We start from the raw sequence: 19,624 nt of genomic DNA, 5'->3' as shown, positions 1-19,624 counted from the left end.
CAGCACCTCAGAGTCATTATTTTCTACAATGAAGGAGACTGATTGCCATTTCCTCCCCACTGAAGCTCCGTGTTTAGGGGAGGTGCAGCTGATAAGCATGTCCTATCCCCCAAATGTTCAAGCTTTAAAAACCCATTGTATTCTTTGCCTAGAATGTACTGAAAGATAAGTGGAAAAAAGCATGAAATAAGTTGTCTTAATAAATGTGCTAAGGTCCCATAACAAAACAGTCTTGAGCTGATGAGGCCAAAATCTTCTGCCTTCCAACTAATAATGCGCATCATGGATGGTCATGTATTGGAGAGTGTTTCATTAGCATGGGCCCAGGGGACAAGCAGAGATAAAGACTGCCTGATAACACCAATTACTTCCAATCTCATGCAGATTAGAAATGCATTCATTGTATGATGAGAGCTATGAATTAAAGAACCCCACTATACATACTTCCTGGTTCTATCCACCCATCTTCTTTCATTAATCCAATCTCCTCTACAACTTTGATTAGTCCATTTGTCCTAGGCCCTTCACATGTTCACAGTGTTCCTTTTATAGCTCTCTACCAGTTTCAGACATTCGCTCTCGAAAACCTTCCCTCTCCTATCTTCAGGCATGGACCCTTTTTTGTACAGCCATCAGAAAGCAGCAATTTAAGCCAAATTCCAGGGTAAAGAGACAATAACTTGCTCTATGAAAGGCTTAAAGGGAGTGGTGCATTCCACAAACAAGTACAGGCATATCAGGATATGATGAGCTCAAGTCACAGTACTGCTTGTTTACAAGAAAATGCCAAGGCATACATTGCACTGTCAGAAACATATTTTTATTTTTTTCCTCAACTTCTCCTTATTTCTCATAAACTGCAAGCACCCACTAAAGCTGCCATTTCCACAGCATTAGCTAGAAGCAAGCACACAATTTCCCAGTCTTCCTCCTCAAGACAATCAAAATCAAATTTACCACCAGATCAAAATCAAATCAACCACCAAATTTATACCACTTCCGAGCTCAAGAGTTGCCCACCTAGACCCTTGCTTAGTCCTGATTCAGAAAAGCCCTTTTTTTAGGCACCAGAGATCCTTTTCTTTTAGGAAATTCTAGCCACGCATCTTTAGCAAGCGGTTAACAAACCTGTGGGTAACGTACCTACAGCTCGACCTAGGCACGGACAGACAAAATCTTTTTGCTACCCTTTCGCAAGAACACGGCCCGTGCCCGCCGCAGGCAGCGCCGCGGCGCCGGACCAGCCCCGCCGGCCTCGGGCCGCCCCGCGGGAGTCACGGCTGTGCGCACGCGCACTGCGCCCCGCGGCGCCGCGCGCAGTTCCGGGTCACGGCGGCCATGGAGGCCGGGCAGGGGCCCGGGCCCGGCGGCGACGCGGCCGAGGTAACTGCGCTGGCTCGGCGGCGCTGCCGCGGGAAACCCGGCGGGGCTGGGGGCGGCTCTGCGAGGGGCGAGGCGCGGGGTCGGGCCAGGGAAAGGGGATCCCTGTCAGCCGCTGGGCCGCCCCTGCCCTGAGCTCCCCGCGGGGATGGTGCCCTTGAGGCCTCTTGGGGGCCGGGGGGGGGCGGGGGGGGGCTGGCAGGAGATAAGGAGGTGTTCATGTCTGACCGTGAGCCAACAATGTGCTCAGGTACCGATGGCATCCTGGCCTGTATCAGGAATGGTAGGAATGGTGTGGCCTGCAGGACCAGGGAACTCACCAGCCCCCTGTACTCGGCAGTGGTGAGGCCACACCTCAAGTATTGCATTCAGAATTGGGCTCCTCAATTCAGGAAGGACACTGAAGTGCTGGAGCATGTCCAGAGAAGGGCAACAGAGTTGGTGAAGGGTCTGAAGTACAAGTCTTATGAAGAGGGCCGTGGGAGCTGGGGGTGTTTAGCCTGGAGAAAAGGAGGCTCGGGGAGCCCTTATCACTCTCCTCAACTGCCTGAAAGGAGGCTGTAGCCCGGTGGCGATCGGCCTCTTCTCCCAGGCAACCAGCGATAGTTCAAGAGAGCATAGTATTAAGCTGCGCTAGGGGAGGTTTAGATTGGATATTAGAAGGAATTTCTTCACAGGAAGAGTCGTTAGATATTGGAATGGACTGCTCAGAGACGTTCTGGAGTCACCGTCCATGGCGTTGTTTAAGGAAAGACTGGACGTGGCACTTAGTGCCACTGTCTAGTTGACAAAGTGGTGTTCAGTCCTAGATGATCTCAGAGGTCTTTTCCAACCAATTGATTCTGTGATTCTCTGTTCCCGTGGTGTCGATGGCCTTCTCACTGCTGTGCTTCTCCTGGCCGGCGTCTGGCAGCGTGCCCGGCGGCACGGCTCTCACGGCAGGACAGGGTCAGGCACCTCCACACAAACCTCTCACACGCTGGCGAAACAGCTGATCAGCTCTCGCTGAATTACATCCCTGTGAACCAACAACATACCCTGTGTCTTTGAAACCCTGAGAAATACCTTAAAAAGACACTTAATGACTTGTCAGATTTCAGCCACTTGGAAGGCTGGTTGGAGGGACCAAAGCAGGCTTTTCTGAAGTAAAAGGACTGAGCTGAGTTGGGATCTGACTATGCACAAAGTATTTTCTGCTCTCTCGTGATTTTTAGAAGCATTCGATTTTTTTAATGATTTTTCATGTGACATGCATGGACAAAAGGCGCTGGTTTCTTAAGTATAGCTGGGTGAAAGAATGGAAACTACAAGGTGTGAAAGCTAGACACTAAGTTTTTTGATTGAAAAATGTCCCCAAACTGTTCTTTTGTCCATTCTTCTCTAATTTATTTCCCTGATGGAAGAGGGAAGTACCTAAGCCTTATGTTCCAACAGAGGAGGAAAGAAGACTCCTCAAGGAATGTGCTGAAGAGAGTTTCCGGTATAGAGGTAAGTTCACTTTGCTGGTAAACTTGGTTACTTTCCTTCTACCCTTAGCTTTTGCTGTTATCTGAGGCATTATGGAGGGCCTGGGTCAGTACAGCACAACGCTGCATTAACAAGCTTCACATGCACTAGAACTGCATCCCAGCAAATGCTGATCCATTTAGTATTTCCTAAGAGTTTGCAGGGCAGGAGTTTCATAAAAGGTGCAACATAATTTCTAAGTTTCATGCTTTATAACAAGGTCTCTTCATATTTTAAGTTAATGTGCTTATTAAAAGTCTGAAAATAGATCTAGTTAATGAGTCTCATTTATATTATTGGGGAGTTTTTGTTTATTATTTCTGCTTTTTTTTAAATTTGTATTGTTATCTTTAGCATGCAAGAATAAAATAGTTTAACTTACAACCATTGCTTTTCATCTTTATTGAGACTTGTGAAGAGAACAATATATAAGTAGTCACTCAGTTCAACTTTTGGGGAAAATTGCTGTGTCTCTGCGTAGCCAGATGTCTGGGCATAGTTTCTGTAATCCAAAGGCTCAAGGCATACTTGATTTTGTACACCTGGCCACGAGGTTTGAAAAGCCTTCTGATGTGATTGTTACCTGCTGTTTTATCACACACTAGTAGGTTACTCCTGATGCTGGTGGCTTGGCAAAAACCAGGATGGATGAAGAATTTAGCAGCTGATTTGCTAATTTTAGCACACCGGGGCTCTGATTTCTCATGGAAGCCAGCACTTTCAGGGACTTAGCTTCTAAGGCACTGTGATTTTGAATTAATGATTCAAAGTTCTGTGTTGTTTTTCTCCATTGGTTTGGCATTCTCCTCATCCACTTTGACACAAATACTTGGAAATCTTCTACATATTTGCTAAAACGTAACCATTTTCTGTATAATTTTATAAGTGAAAAGAGGCAGGTCCCTTAGTGGTACAATGATGATTGGTTATGGTTTATTGATAATGTCTCTTCTGAAAGACAAAGAGGGGAGAGTATTGTTTGTTGTTCCCGAGCTGTTCTGCTGCTTGGCAGTGTAGCTTGTTGCCCTGTGCATCTTTATACAGTCACTGAAGAAACAACATGTAGGTAGTATTTGGAAGCCCTTAATTAGTTCTGGAGTCATTTCTCTTTAGGGAGCTACAACAGTAACAGATTTTTTTTTTTCCAGAGGTTGTGTACTGTGCTGTTATCTCTCTGGGAGAGGCTAAAGTCCATCACTGTTTTCTAGGTCTCCTGTCTTTGTTTCCCTGTTCTGCATACACATACTAAACTGTTATATTCACTGTATTAAACACATATTGCTTGAACTCCCCTTTGCAAGAGGCTACTTATGTGACTGCCCTGAACTCCTCACCTTGTATTATGTAAGCTTTTGTTATTCACTGAAATTACTATAAATGTGTGTATTTTCAGTTCGTTTATTCAAATTCCAAGCTGTGGCAAATTTTACTCATTTTTACAGACCCTCTGTGTTTTGACATAGTTTCTCTCGACGGCTTCTGCTGCTAGTCATTTCACAATTCAGTTTAATACATGCTTTACTGGAGTTACTAGTTTGTAATCATGTTATCATGTAAGTTCTAACACTCTTAAAAATTCACACTACCTACAATCTACAACTTTGTCTTTTGCACTTCTAATCTTGCTAACAAAATCAAATCATACTGACACAACTTTTTTCCTATAAAACAATTTTGACTAGGGTATTTATATAACTGTCCTTATGTGCTGTTGATATACCAGCCTTCCATTATTTTCCCTGGATTTATTTTGTTCCTGAAGCAGAAAAAGTACTTTTTGCCCATAGCATTGATATTTTCGGATTTATTAAGTTTGTTTTGTTGGGGTTTTTTCCTTACAGTTGAATAATTCATATTAATTTTTATGTGTGAATCCAGTTTTTATTTATCTATTATTATTTTAATTTTTAGTTACCACTTCAGGTCACTTACATGCTCACAATACTCGTATAACCTGTCTTTGATATCTGGAATATTTGTGTTGGGTCTATAAATAATTTCAAACTTCTAAGAGTTAGACTGATGTCTAACTGTAATAAGTTCTTTTTGAATGTATTTTTCTCAACACATCCACCCCCCCCTTGTTTGTTTTTGTTTTTGGTTTTTTTTTCTTTTACAATTCAGTTTCAAATCTGTGCTGTCATTCTATATCTCAGAAAATCTAGAACTGTAAATTTTGGAAAATCTGGGTCTGGAATCTCTAAAAGCATCAGATTTTTAATATCTAATAGGTTGGAAGGTTTTAGTCTCTATTCTGAAGTTTTGCTGTAATCTTACTTTGAACAAAGGAGCCAATACTTCTTTTTAAAAGTGACATCCAGTCACATTTACCCTGAGATGCTGGTTGGACACCTTACTAGTTTAGACCTGTCAGAATTTGTGAGGGAACAAACTGTTAATTTGCAAAGTATTCTTTAATACTTTGCTCTCCAAAAAAGTGATTTTTCTTCAAATATGAACTTAATTAGCAAATTGTGTGCATCAAAACACTATAAGCATCTAGTGCTGTTGCAAAAATTTCTCTCCTAGATGTCACTGAGCCTTTTTGTAACATCTATATTTTCAGATTTGCATGAAATTAAATTTCATTGTGGCATATCTAAATCTTTAATGTAAATAATTTTAGTCTTCTGTCATGTTTGTTTTTTCATTGTCCCTGTATCTTGTGCAGGGGTGGTGGTCCTTACGAATAGTTGTACAGTTAATCTTCCCAATATAATAGTTATCATTGTTTGAAAGAAGTATACCTTTTTTTTTTTTGCCATCTTCAAATGCTTCTTGCCACCCAAAGCCTTTCAATATAATAAAAATTGATGCGAACTGTTAAGCTGGTTGTGGTAGGCAGTGATGGTCTTCCATAAAGTTGTTTTCTATGCATTCCTGACCCTAACCCCAGGTTGTATAATTTGATCTGTAAGCTACAGAAAAAGTTGCCCTGTTTTTTAATTTACTGGTGAATAAAGCATTATCTAATTCTAATCAATCTGATTTATAACTCTATAAGATGTAAACTTTTTCCAAAGTTCTTATGTTAAAACATCAAGAGTTTTGGTTATCAAAAATTTTTAGAGGCACTGGCCTCTTTATAACTTCTTTCTGTCGTGAAGAACTGTGTGTGCCTCTCTAGCTTAAAGTCCTGCACCTTGATGCTGTAGCAGTTGTAGCTAGACTTGAGTCTTGTCTGGAGAGCTTTATTCCATCTGACACCAGCTTTTGTATTTTAGGAAGCGTGAAGTATAATGCAGGTCAGATGACTCATTAATTAGTACCACATAATTTGTAGTATCGAATCAAGAATGTTTGATAATTTATATACCGGTTGTTAATTTTATATATATATATGTATTTCCTTATATTCATATACAAATGAGCTTAGGAAGGCATAGCAACTCTCATTTTTGCAAATTTTGTTAAATGTGATTAAAAATACTGAAAATTGTATTTTAAACAGCTTTTTTCTTCTTCACAGCTTTTCCTTTGGCTGCAGTGAGCATGCTTGGTACTAGTTTCTTAATTAGAAAAGGTAAAGTGTAAAAATACTTCCCTTTCATTTGGATTTGCTCAGATGAACTACTATCTGCTGTTAGGAAAGTTATGATGATAATATAATGTCTAATCTACTTGTAACTAAAGTTCAGACTCTGCAGCTACATGATTTGCAGTTCCTCAACAAAAAGAGGGAGCTGAACTTAAAATCAAGTTCATGTGTGTTTTATGTTGTGTGACAAGTGCAATATCTCACTGATTATGAACCAATATGTTCTCAGTGTGTAATAACTCTGTGATTAAATATGATTAAAGAGATAATTCATAGATTCTTTAATGTTTTGGGGAATTCAGATGTTAGGATTTTTTTATTTTTCTTTAACGTGAAGTGTAAAAGAGTAACCTGCTACCTACAAACATAACTACAATTGAGGTTTTTCAACTTAATTCTTAATATCTGATTACATATAGCTTATGTAATATCATATATCTTATCTTAATATCTGATTTCATCCTCATTTTCAGGTGTTCTAAGAGATACCTCAAGATTTGGCTCTTTTATTAAAGTTGCATGTAAGTAAAAGCTCCATATAAATTCAGCTTGTATTCATGCTCTGTGTTCTGGAGTCTCTTACGCAGATGTAATTCCCCTGAGACTGGCTGGCTAATTCACTGTGACTCAAGTTGGCAGGGACCCATAAAGACCAGAGTCTGAACTTCCTGCTCCTGACAGAACTACCTAAAACTACACTGTGTGACTAAGAGTGTTTTCTAGATGCTCCTCGAACCCTAACAGGCTTGCTGTGACTGCCTCCCTGGGGAGCCTGTTCCAGTGCCTGACAACCCTCTCAGTGAAGAACCTTTTCCTAAATCCCAGTGTGAACAATTGTTTTAAACTAAAAGAGGAGAGATTTAGATTAGATGTTAGAAAGAAATCCTTTACTGAGGGTGGTGAGGCATTGGACAGGTTGCCAAGAGTAGTTGTGGATGCCTCATTCCTGGAAGTGTTCAAGGCCAGGTTGGATGAGGACCTGAGCAACCAGGCTTAGTGAGGGGCATCCCTGCTCATGGCAGCAGGGTTGGAAGTAGATGATCTTTAAGGTCTCTTTGCAACCCAAGCCATTTTATGACTCAGTGATTTATTCACCATCTGAATTTGTACTGCGGATTTTGGACAACTTTTTTTTATAAGGTTTATATAAAATTGCTTGATAAATTTAACCTAATCATTTAAGATAAAAACATTGTAAATAAATACTGTACAACTTTACTTTAAATTACATTGCCGGAATACGCCCACCCCACCCTTCCTAATTTGAAGGTCTTTATTCATGTATCTCACGTGTCCCATTCAGGCTATTTTAATTACCTTTTTTTTCCCTGGACATTATGTACGTACAATTGTAGGAAAACAGCAATTTCATGTGAATGATTTTTGGATTAAATATAATCAAAAATAAATTATTAACTTAATAAATTAACCTTTTCAATGTAATACAGGACAGTAAAACAGGAAGCTGCCATCTTGCCAATCTGTGCAGATACAGCCAGTTTACTTCAGTGGGAAGAGGGTAAACCCTATGATTTGTGGTCAAGGAAGTGTTGTTTGAGCAGATAAATGAATGTGAGAGACTAGGGCCCCCAGTTGTTTATGCTAAATTCTGGTTACTTTCTTTGAACACCAAACAATGGTATAACAAACATTTCTAATAAATAATAGAACTGCTATTTCCCCAATCACTCCTACACATAAGGACCACATTCTTCTTATTTAATAGAACTAATTTATTGAAATCAGGGGAAAAAATAAGGTGCAGCTGGGTTGGCCAGGATGTTCTGCCTGTAGGAATTACTATACTTTTCTCAGTAGTTTTCTTGGTACTCAGACAATTTACTGAAACTTCTAGTTAGTCATGGCTGATTCACTACATTGACAGCATCCCCTTCAACACAGCAGAGAGCTATTGGTCCTCTCTCTGACAAAGAAGGAGAAGATTCATATGCCTGTATGTACTTCATGTTAGTCTGCAGTGGGACCTGGCCATATCTAATCAGCTTCTCTAAGATCTTGTCACAGTGAATATAGAAGCAAAGAACAATAATATGTAATTTACTGTGCTAACTTAGAAAATGTGGATCGTTTGGCTGTTAGTTCTGTAATAAAATAAACCAAATACTTTAGCCAATAATTACTTTGATTGAAACGTCTTCCAGAGGGATACTGCCCCTTTTCTTGACTAGAAGGCCTCAAGAAAAAAGACTTTCTCTTTTTCTCTTAATCAGTTTTTCTGTTAAGCTTTATTTTGCTAAATACATAGTTTTAATTCTTCTTAGGCTGATTTAAGGGCTTGTAATTTTTCTCTTTGCAGATACTTACTGTATTTGAGATGTTTGGGGGTTTTTAACCTGCTAAACACCTAAATCATTATATTCTTCATTTGTAAACTTCACTCATAGTTGTGGCTGTTCTTCTTTATTCCCTTCGAAAAGGACTTTTACCGTTCTTTTGAAAATAAGACATTAGAACAGGAATCACAATTTCAGTACCAGTACAGCAGGCTAGGGTAAAATCCCCTTTTATATTGATTCCCAGACAATGTAATCTACAGCTGAGAACAGCAGACGATTAACGTTACTGGTAATTAACTCTTTCCTGACTTAAAGATAATCAAGACTCTTAGTCCTTCTATTTAGGAAATATTCACGGCACATGAAAGAAGGGTCTAATCATTTTCTCCTACAAAGTTGACAACAAAACTGTTAATTCCACAGAATCTGTCATACTCCACTGAGCCACTCATAAAACTTGAAGGAGCCAGTTGATGGAAATCATAAGTCTTAAGCCCAGAAAGAACTATTTTGATAATTTATTCTTATGTCCTGTGCAGCAGATGGAAATAGCTCATGCACTAAATTGAAAGTGTTTGCCTAGTGAGTGGAAGGGTTCAGCTAATTTAGTTGTTTGCCCTCTGGCAGCCAAATCACAGAATGCTTTTCAGAAGATACTGAGTCTAATGCTAAGTTTATTTAGACTCCTCTTCATACTAGTGAAAGCCTTTTCAGGATCTGACTGTTCTGCTGGATTAAATTAGCAGAATTTACTGCCTGTATTTATTTCTGACTGATTTTTCATCTTTGGTAGTTAATTGTGATTTCTGCATCTTGAGAAAAAAATGATGCAATTATTTTTCTTTTTTTTGGTCACCTTTAATTCATCAAGTACTAGCTGAAATAATCTGATGTTCACACCATGTCTAAATCATTACTTTATGTCTCTGTTCAGCTGTTGCATTTGGTTTTAGTACCCTTTGTCTGCAGAAGAAGCAGAGATGATTACTGCATGTTTTTGGTTTAGATCTAAACTGGTTTTCTTTCTTTTATTCAAGATACTACATGATTTACTTGAAATTATTATTTTAAAACTATGTTGAATGCTATAGTGCAGCATATAAACCCATCTCTTTTTCTTTTTAAAAAGTTGCTGGAATGTGTGGATACCTGGCTGGAAAGATATCCTACTTGCCAATCTGTAGCGAGAAGTTTAAGAAACTGAAGGATTCCCCGATAGGAGATGTTCTACGACAAGCTCAGAGACATAGTTCACCTAAGTAAGAATTGAATTATCTTTTAAATTTATAACATATTCTTGAATAGGGTATTTTAAACACTAACAGATCAATACAGCTTTTGCAGCTTTCAAACACCTTCAGAGCTGCACCTTTCCTCATTCCCCATTACCTCAAATCTACACCTTTCAGGAATCTGTATTCATATCAGTTGACAAGCTATAAAATATGTATTTTGAGCTCTTTACATACAACTGATTACTTTAAAGAGTAGAAAAAGAAACATTTTACTTAGCAAACTGTATTCCTTGTAAAATTAAGAGTGTTTCTCATGAAATTTGCTTACAGAAGCGTGACAGTACAAGTTGCCTCCTTAGTTTAGAAGTAAACTAAATTAACTGAAATAAAATAGTGTAACATTCTGGAAGTTTTTCCCATGGTTTAGTTTGATTGAAGTAGGAAAAGGGTGGAAATGATTTCAGTGTTTATCAAAGGAAAGAGCTCAGTAAACAATATCAGTGCAGGAAGAAGTATGGTGGTCAAACTTACTGCTGTTTGTTTAAATGCCTTACATCTGTAACAGCATTATGCTGTACATATGAGAAACTCATCAGGTTCTTAAAACTATTTCCTGTTTTCTTCCAGAATGTTTTCTACTTCAACTGGTTTTTAATTGCAAGCTGCTTTCAGAATATGTCACTTAAACCCTTGATTCAAAACTGGGCGAATAGTGTTTGGATAGTGAGTAGTAGTCTTCCTGTGTATGTGCTGAGATTTGTTAAATGTTTATAAAGATTTGCTTGAATTCTTAGTTATATTATAAATTCAGACTTATGACAGTTTATATTTTGTCTGCAAGATTTACCTTTATTCTGAAATGTTTATGGTTTTATGACATCAAACATAATTTTAGGAATTACCACTTCATGCACTTACTGTATAGAATCAGCTGAATTGGAGTTGGACTTGCCACTTCACCCCCTCCAGTTTCTAATACAAAATTATCATGCTCGTTAACTGTGTTTACATGAGAACTTGTTTAAGTACCATCATCTGCCACACCAATAAATTCCTTCAACCATTAATGGCCCATTTGTATCTGTAAAGTTTTATTTCCTAAGTGATAAATTCCTTTTTCTTGGTTGAATGAATAATTTAAATTAATTTCAATTGCATTATTACCCATACAGGCTACCCTTTTAAACCAGCAACAGAAATCAATACACTTTCCTGGGCATTGTATGTCTACTAATTACTGTATTTTGGTAATTTGATTTGCAGTTAAAAATTCGTAGAGAGCTAAGAGATTAGGTGGTTCTTAAAGCTGTGTTTGCATATATTTTAAAAACATAATTGAGGCAATAAAATAGCTTTGCTCTGTATGTTTATTATGACAATTAAAGACTAATTGCAAATGTTTTTCATAGGAAACTAAAAGTACAGCTAAGCAGAAATTAAAAGTAAAATATTAATAAATACTCTAGAGATGTTCTAGTGGCACCAAGTGGTGGCATTCCTGATAGAAGGACATGTTGTGTAGTGGCTTGCAAGGCCATTCTAAGAATATAATGAATACTTTAAAGTATCTGGCACCATTTTCCAGAATATTCTTTATATGATACTACCTTTCCCTCTCAAGAGAAAATTCGTTAATATTTTTGCAGACTTCAGCAACCTGATTAATTTTCATAATTTAATTCCCCCAAGATAGCTGTTTGTTGACCTTCTGCTGTTCAGTACTGATCAATTACAGCACCTTCTAATGATGAAGGGTTTTAAATATCAAATTCTTCCTAAGAGGCTTTTAAAATTAACTATAGTTCATGCTACCACTAGTTACATGGGCATACCCTGTACTATTTGTGTCTGATGTGGGGTGTTTTTTTCTGAAGTTTCCTTGGGAAAAAGGATTGTAACTTTAGTCTTGTAAAGTGCAATAGGTTTTGTCTCCTGTTCTGGAGGTATGAGCTAATATTCTTTGAGGAAGGGAAGAATGTTGGGGAAGAGACTACAGAAATCTTTGCAATGTACAGAAAATACCCAAAACATCCCAAAATATTTTTAAGATGATGATTCAGTTGGAAAGTAAACTTCTTAAAATGAAAGAACATTTTCTTGAATTGCAAGTATTGTTACTCTTACAGTTCCATTTTTAACTTTAGTACTTCTGTATTTCATATTTAGTTGTATTCTTTTCCAGCCGTTCCAGTCGGAAATCTGAATTTTCAGATATACCTTCTCAGTCATTTACTGAGTCATCTTCTTCAAGAGCTGGATTCCCACTTTCTTCTAGCTATTCAGATGATTACAGCTCTACAGATAGAGGCCTCTCAAGTTATGAACCCATTCCATTCAGTGCTTCCCTGAACGAATCCTCACCTACAGGAATTACTGATTACACTGTTCAAGGTGAGTCTTAGTATTTAGCAGTTTGTACTGCAAAGACTCTTGCCTTTCTTTTAGATACTGATCTTAATAAACTATGTATTTTCACCGTATGCAAACACACATGGCACAATATAGTGGTTTTGAGTGAAAGAGCTTGAAGAATTACTAGAATTGTTTTTACACAGAAGATGAATATAAATTTTATTTTGTGTTCTAACTGTAAACTAAATTCAGGGTTTTCTAGCTCTAATTGCAAGTAAAGATCCTGAATTAACTTACAAGATGTTATCTGTTGTGGAACTAAAGCTGCAAAAAACCCCAGCCTGACTGAAAGTTCTCTTTGATTGAAAGAAGGGAGAATATGCCATGCCTTCACTCTGCTGAATAAACCACAGCCTGCAAATTGCCTGTGGCCATTCCAAGATGTTTGCAGTTCTACCATCCGTGGGGGTGTAGCTGGATACTGCTGTAACTCTGGGACATTAAACTTTTTTTAAAGTGTTTTCATAATGTGACAAACATTTATGTCTCTGGGGAACTGAATGTCTATTGTGTTCTATCTACCAACAGCCTGATTTTCTCACAGAGAACTAAAATGGTTTTCAGGTACCATGCTGCTGTTCCCCTCCTTCCAGTATGAACTGTCCTCAGCTATTGCAGGGGAAACACAGGATTCTGAATTCAGATGTCTCTGGTACACAAAGGAGGAAGTTACTGTCAAATGCAAAGTTTTGTACTTTGAATTAGTTTGGATTTTTCAACTTCTTTATGAAAAACGTTTTATTTCACTAAAAAAGCCCTTTCATGAAACTTGGTTATAATTATGTGAAAGTATCAGATGTAAATGTGTCAAGAAAATTGTTACTGCATTTAATCATAAATATCAGTAGTTGGTAAAACCTTTATTATATATCCAAGATTCTGCATTATAAATATAGATAAAAGGATCAAATGTTCAACAGGCAACATATGATAGATATTGTCCTAATTCTTTGTAAGCAAAATTTAAAGCCCTAATGCAAACCCTTGAGCTTCATGTAGATTTCTCTTCAGAAATCATATATATCTCAAATGTATAATTATCATAAATTTTAGATAAAGGGACCAGAACTATTTTAGCCATCAGATTTTCTTATGGTAAAATGAAGAAAATTAATTAGCTGCCAGTGTTTCAAAACAGTTTGACAAAATGAAAAGGATACAAGGAATGGACTACTTGAAGACCATACACACTCACTGTTGTATTTAGAATTGCAGCTGTCATGCTCTTCATTTGGGATTAAGCAGTAATTAACTGTTATTCTACAATATGTTGAAGCCAAATTTTGGTGCGTTATGCCATCTTTAGTATTTTTCTGTTCGTTTTGTTTTCAGAACCTGCTCCAGTTCCAGAAGAAAGTCGTAAAAAAAAAGGCATCACATATGAGGAATTAAGGAATAAACACAGAGGAACGTATGATGTAATGGTACCACCAAAGGCAGAAACTCCAAGCAAGCTTCCACAGGAAAAACCAGCTAAGGAAGGTAATATTCTGATTTACAGAAATACTTGCTAAATTCAAATATTTGCCATAATGTTTAAAATGATCACAACACAAAGCTTAATTCTGCAGACCTTTTAAGCAATTTATATTTACAGTATCTGTAGGTATCTCATATGTGATACATACTGTCTGTAGTTTCCTATTTCAGATGAATTATTTTTTCAAAAATTTAGATCATCCAATAGAAAATAATAATTCCTTTTCTCTAGCCATACTGCTTGGTGCCAGACTGAAAAGCTTCTAAGTTTTGCTTCATTGAGTATATTGAGAAACCTCTTTCAACAAAGAAGTCTCAGAGCTATACCAAGGAGTTTTAGCTATGGGAAGGGGGTGTGTGTTTTAGATAGCATTGTTCTCTCAAAATAGAGCACATGGTTGATGGTTTGAAGGGGAGGGTATTTATTTGTATGAATTGTTTCATGTGGAATTAGTGGATTTCTATAGAGGCATTGTTTGTAGAGGTTCATTTTCTACATTAAAACCCAGAGGAAGGAAACGGTATTTGGCAGCAATATTGAGATTTGTTTTCGCAGTGAAAAAGAAAACTTTACAGAGCAAAATAAGAATGCAATGTCCTGAAGAATAAGACACCATTCAGACAACTTTTCCGACTCAATCAATTTTTTGAAAAGGAGACACAGAAGCAATTCATAATTGCTTGTTCTAGAACTTTTTAAATTTAATGTGGCATCTGTAAAAACGATTGTAGCAAGAGGAATGTTTTACCATTTAACACAGTGATGGACCAGTCACCTTGAATTGTTTGGGTTTGTGTGCACTGCTCAGTTTTGTCAGCCATGTTGCAACAAGACTTTTAGGAATAGCTGTTGTCTCCTATTAGGCATAACAGGTGGTAGTAAGTATAGAAAAATATATTAAAGCAAAAAGTTCTGAAGTCGTAATATCAAGCTTTGGAACAGTGTTGCTTAAGAGTGTCAGCCTCTTTGATGCTTGTGAATTACTTTCTGCAGATCATCTATCTTTGAACAGATCTGCAGTCTTGAAAGAAAATTTATAAACAATTTTTGTGTAATGATTTTTATCTGTTACTTCAAGGATAAAAGGCTTTCGTTTATCATGTAATTGTGCCAAAGGAGACATGAAAAAATTATTGAAGCTCTGGTTTCAGATTGCCTTTAAATTCTGTTGGCTGACACTTCATGGCTTTACAGAATGCTTCTCTTTCAAGATACTTCTCCACAAATAGCCTGGAAATGTCACTTGAAAACCATACACAGAAATGCTAAGCAGCATTCTGAAAACCTTGCCATATTCCATGGCAAATGTTGTGGCTGTGAAATGAGAATGTGCATTTGTAACTTTATTTTTAGTTACTTGAGGTATATAAAAGATCTCTATAAAATGTTGACCAAATATTGCATTCTTTCTATTATATTTCTGTGTTCCACTTGAAGGCTGTACCTGGGCTTTGAGAATAAAACTGAGCAGTGCATGAGATTTGTAAACAGACTTTTTAAAGTATCTCTTGACTTTTTAAAGTATTTCTTTGCATTTTTAGGGAAAAGGAGTAAGGAGGGAATACAAAAGTTCAGGAATGGTTTACACTTGCAAGTACATTTAAATCTGCAGTTCAGGGATTACACTGATGTTGCGGGCTAAGATCCGATTTAGCTTCTTGTGTCATACTGGACATGTTACTTGCTGTGTGCCTGTTCATACTTTCTCAGTCACTACCCCTTGGTTCATCCTCTTATCTCTGGGTCCCAGACTCCCAAATAGGAGACAGTAATTTCTGCCCTCCTTTGCAATGACAGAAGGGAAACCAAACTATGTTTAAACCAGCTTTAAGCAATCCCTGACTTCCATCTGCCGGTGCCTTCTCCCTTCCTTGCAGTGGCACAAATACGTGCATCTGCATAGTGATCTAGACTGGCCCATTTCCCAGGGAATGAGTGCAGCCTGTTCAGCTGCCATGGTTAATAGAAATGGAAATCAAATCATACTTGGAAAGAGCTTCTCATTGTGTCTCACTGCAATATCAGTTGATCCAAAGAGATTTGTCAGGGCATTATGCTCAGTTTGCTGATAGCTCACTGAGACAAGGACCAGGCATTTTGCTCTATTCCATTTGTTCTGTTGCATAGTTATTAAGAAACAGTGAGCTTAGTAATAAACTTGCAAGGGGTTTATAAAGGGGTGCCTGACTAGTGTCAGCATTTCTACTGGATCAAGTAGAGCCATCCTTAACCATTTCAGTGATGGCAGTCAATTACAGAGGACTTTGCAGCTCACTTTCAAGAGAGCCTGTTTTCACTTTCTGGTTGTTGTTCACTTACAGTGACACACTTCTGTACAAGGCCATTAGACCAGTACCCAGGTTTTTTTCCTCTCTGACTCACTCCTATGCTAAAAGAAGCTGCCAAATAATAATGGCTGAGCAGTTTCCTAGTAGGGATTACCGATTTCAGTTTGTTTGTCTTTGAATGTTTTTAACTATCCTGAATCCAACCAACTGTGCACGTAACCAGATTATGTAGCCTCATTATTTATTGTAACATTCCTTGCCTGTTTCCTCCAATTGTCTTTGTTTCATCCACGTTACATTTGTTTCAAAGTAATTACAAATTCTGTAGAGCAGGAATTAGCACAGTAGGCCTCCTGACTGACTATTAATTCATTAAGGTAAAATGATTAACAAACTCTTCTCCCCATTTATTCAAAAGTAGCTTTAATTAATTTAATTTAATCTGTTGTTCTGTGACTGACACTCCCCCAATGCACCACTTCAGATGACAGTGCACTTCATTATACTTTTTGGCACTTACATGATAAACTTTTGCAGTTAAACTATCACGTGACTACTTTTGTTTTTTCTTTTGTTTTCTTTAGTTAAAGTAAATAAATATGGAGATACCTGGGACGAGTAAGAGCCAAATGAAGAACTGAAGACAATTACCTCCTGCCAGCTAACTTGAACTTCATCTAGATTAGTCATGAGTATCAGCACCTTTGGTATGCTCTGCCAGACACAGCTATTAATAAATGAGGAGAAAATCCTGACTTGCCAGAAGATTAAAAGATATGTTTATGCTTAATTTTTTAAAATTTTGCATAAATGGAATACAAGGCTATTGTGAGGTGTTATGACTATAAACCATTTGTGCTGTAGTTTAGGAATGGAAAGGGTAACTGGTAATATGAATGTATAGCATAAGGTAAAAATACATGTAAATAAATGCAATCCCATGTATTGAGAAGGGAAGAATCTTCTCAAATTTCAAGACTTGCATTAAAAGTTACCTGTAGAACTCACCTCTGACTTTGTTTTGTCTGAAAGTGATATTCTGGGAACTTAAAATTGTTGTCATACTTGGTTTGTAATGTTAGGAATACTACTAAACTGTTGAGGGGAAAAGGGCTGAGGAGCTGAGCCAGACACAGGAGTAACCATAACTTTTTCAAAACTGTTTCATGGTGCCAGCTGTATTTTTAGACTGATACTCTGACTTGCCCACAACGGGTTTCTAAAGACAGTCATTTCTGAAGAAAATAATTTAATTAAACTGCAGGTATTGAAAATAGCTACATTTAAGTGCAGAAGGCTAAACCTGACAAACTTTGGTAAAACCTTGAATGATATATTGACTGTTAATGTTAGGCTCTGTATATTTCACTGTATTTCTCAAATTTTGCAAGTCATGACAAAACCATCATTTATGGAGAAGAGATCCCAATCAATGGAACGTTCTATTATTATTGCCTGTGAGAAAAGAGCTACATTGGCAAAACTGAAGAGTATTTCCTGGTGTTTGCATCACCTGCTCTGTCTCAATCAAAATGTTGCCTTCATTTAGGGGTTTTCATGTTCTCGCGTGTGCAGTTTTATCTCACAGCGTTGTGTTTATTTGGAAGTTTGGGCTATACGGGAGCAAAAACCATGATGAAGTTGATAGCACAAAAGCATTCCTGACATCCTTGTTGGAGCTGAAAAACAACATGCCTATCAAGGGGGGAAAGAGGAGGATGCCTAAGGAGCCAAATGCTACTCAAAATAATCAAAACAGGAAGATTGCTTTCAGAAAAGCTGATCTTCTAAAAACAAAATGTGCTAATTGGATAATCTTGAAGTTGTATCAGAAATTTACCTTGTAGAGAATGCTTCTTATGGCTGTGATGAGTGAACTCTGAAAATACAGTCTGCCAGAATTGCATTGCTGTGGTTTTCAGTGTGCTATTCCAAAGCTGATTAGCTTTATCATGAAAATATTTACAGAGTTTCTTAGTTGTAAGTTATGCAAGTAACAGGAGGCAGAAGATTGAGAGGATAATAATAGAGCATATTCCTATGATGGTGCCTTCCTGTAAAGTGTCTTGCCTCACATTAATATTTTTGGGTGGACAAGCACAGTGTTTTAAATTAATTGTATTATAATTTTTCTTCCTTTGTTAGAGGAGAAAATAAAAGGCATGTCAATTAATGTTGTTCTGCTTGAGGTAACATTGTGTATAGATAGCGGTTTTAGATTGAATATAACGCATTCATTCTGTTGCATCTAGTTACTGTCTCTCAGAGGACATACTTTTTTTGTACTTGAACAAGTTTGGTTTGCTATCAATCAATTTTAAATTATTTGGATTTCACATCCTTAATACATACTAAATGCAGGAGAGTTCACAAACATTGCTGTTAATTTAGTAGGGTACTGGGAACTGATGTTTTGTCAGAGTTGGGTCACTTGTCATTGCTGTGACAATGTGTATGTTGAGCCCCTGATTCACTGAACAGCCATGGGAATTCAATCTTCTTCCTTCTCTTTTCCTGCATATCTTCCATTAGTACCCCCTTGTTTCAGAGTGGGCCTTTACAGTCTCATGGTTTCATAGCAGCTCCCCAGTCACCCATGAATAGCTTGCTCATATTGCACTTCCATGACTTTTAGGAATTTTTAACTGAATCCAAGTGTCCTGGAGCTGACAGCAGGGTTACAGTTGCTGAAAGCAATGTGACTAGATGTACAGAACAGTGGTGTTAAAAAATACTTAAAGTTTTCCTATGGGCCATCATACCTGTATATTTGTCAAAAACTGAGAATTAACCCAATGTTTATTGTAAAGCTAAGTAAATTTTCTTCCTCAAATTAAAAATAACATTAGAAAAACCCTCTTATACCGCAAGTCAAGCACCAGGAAAGGAGTCTGAATGCTTCATTATGAACATTTCTAAAAAAACCCTATAAAATAATTTTCACAATTTCTTAAAAATAAGCAGGCCAGTTTAAGGAGCTGGTAGCATTATCCCCAAGTTAGTTGTTACTAATGTGCATGAACAGAGAGAAGAGGGTTGCAAAAATCTGCCTCAGCTCTTTTATAGCTGGTAAAGCTACCAAAAATCCTGGTCCTGAATGTTTCTGTATTTCCCCAAATTAGTAGGCATGTTTAGAGCCCCAAGTAGGTATTAATCTGACCTTTCCAGGGTTTTTTCTCTATTAAAGTTGTTTGGAACACAGCTATGTGGAATAGAAAAGTGTAAATGAAAAGTGATTGGATTGGATTGGATTGGATTGGATTGGATTGGATTGGATTGGATTGGATTAATGAAAGCTAAGCAGATTTGCAGAAACCTGGGGAAATATTAATACTCCAGACTGAACCCACAACTTTCTTGCCTCCTTGCGATTCAAGAAGAAATCCTCACTTGTCTACTGTTTGCTGGAAGCTAAAAGACCTGTTTGTTCTCTCATGGGGGACTCTTGTTTGTGGCCCTGAGTGAAGACCTTGCCCATCTGCAGGAGG

At 37.5% G+C, this 19,624-nt stretch overlaps 1 protein-coding gene across 1 annotated transcript; it reads left to right on the top strand.

Annotated features, from left to right (window-relative positions):
- The first annotated feature begins 1,299 nt into the window (after positions 1–1,299).
- OCIAD1 (OCIA domain containing 1) lies at positions 1,300–17,143 on the top strand. Its single transcript, XM_069014150.1, has 8 exons — positions 1,300–1,383; positions 2,784–2,868; positions 6,356–6,409; positions 6,898–6,945; positions 9,851–9,980; positions 12,139–12,347; positions 13,701–13,850; positions 16,721–17,143. The coding sequence occupies exons 1-8, from the start codon at positions 1,339–1,341 to the stop codon at positions 16,756–16,758; spliced, it is 759 nt and encodes a 252-aa protein (XP_068870251.1). The 5' UTR covers positions 1,300–1,338; the 3' UTR covers positions 16,759–17,143.
- Positions 17,144–19,624: the final 2,481 nt, after the last annotated feature.

Source organism: Aphelocoma coerulescens, chromosome 4 (genome assembly GCF_041296385.1).
Source record: "Aphelocoma coerulescens isolate FSJ_1873_10779 chromosome 4, UR_Acoe_1.0, whole genome shotgun sequence".
In the NCBI taxonomy this organism is placed as follows: domain Eukaryota; kingdom Metazoa; phylum Chordata; class Aves; order Passeriformes; family Corvidae; genus Aphelocoma; species Aphelocoma coerulescens.
Note: the sequence above shows the minus strand (reverse complement) of the source record. Positions and strands in the feature narration are given on the sequence as shown.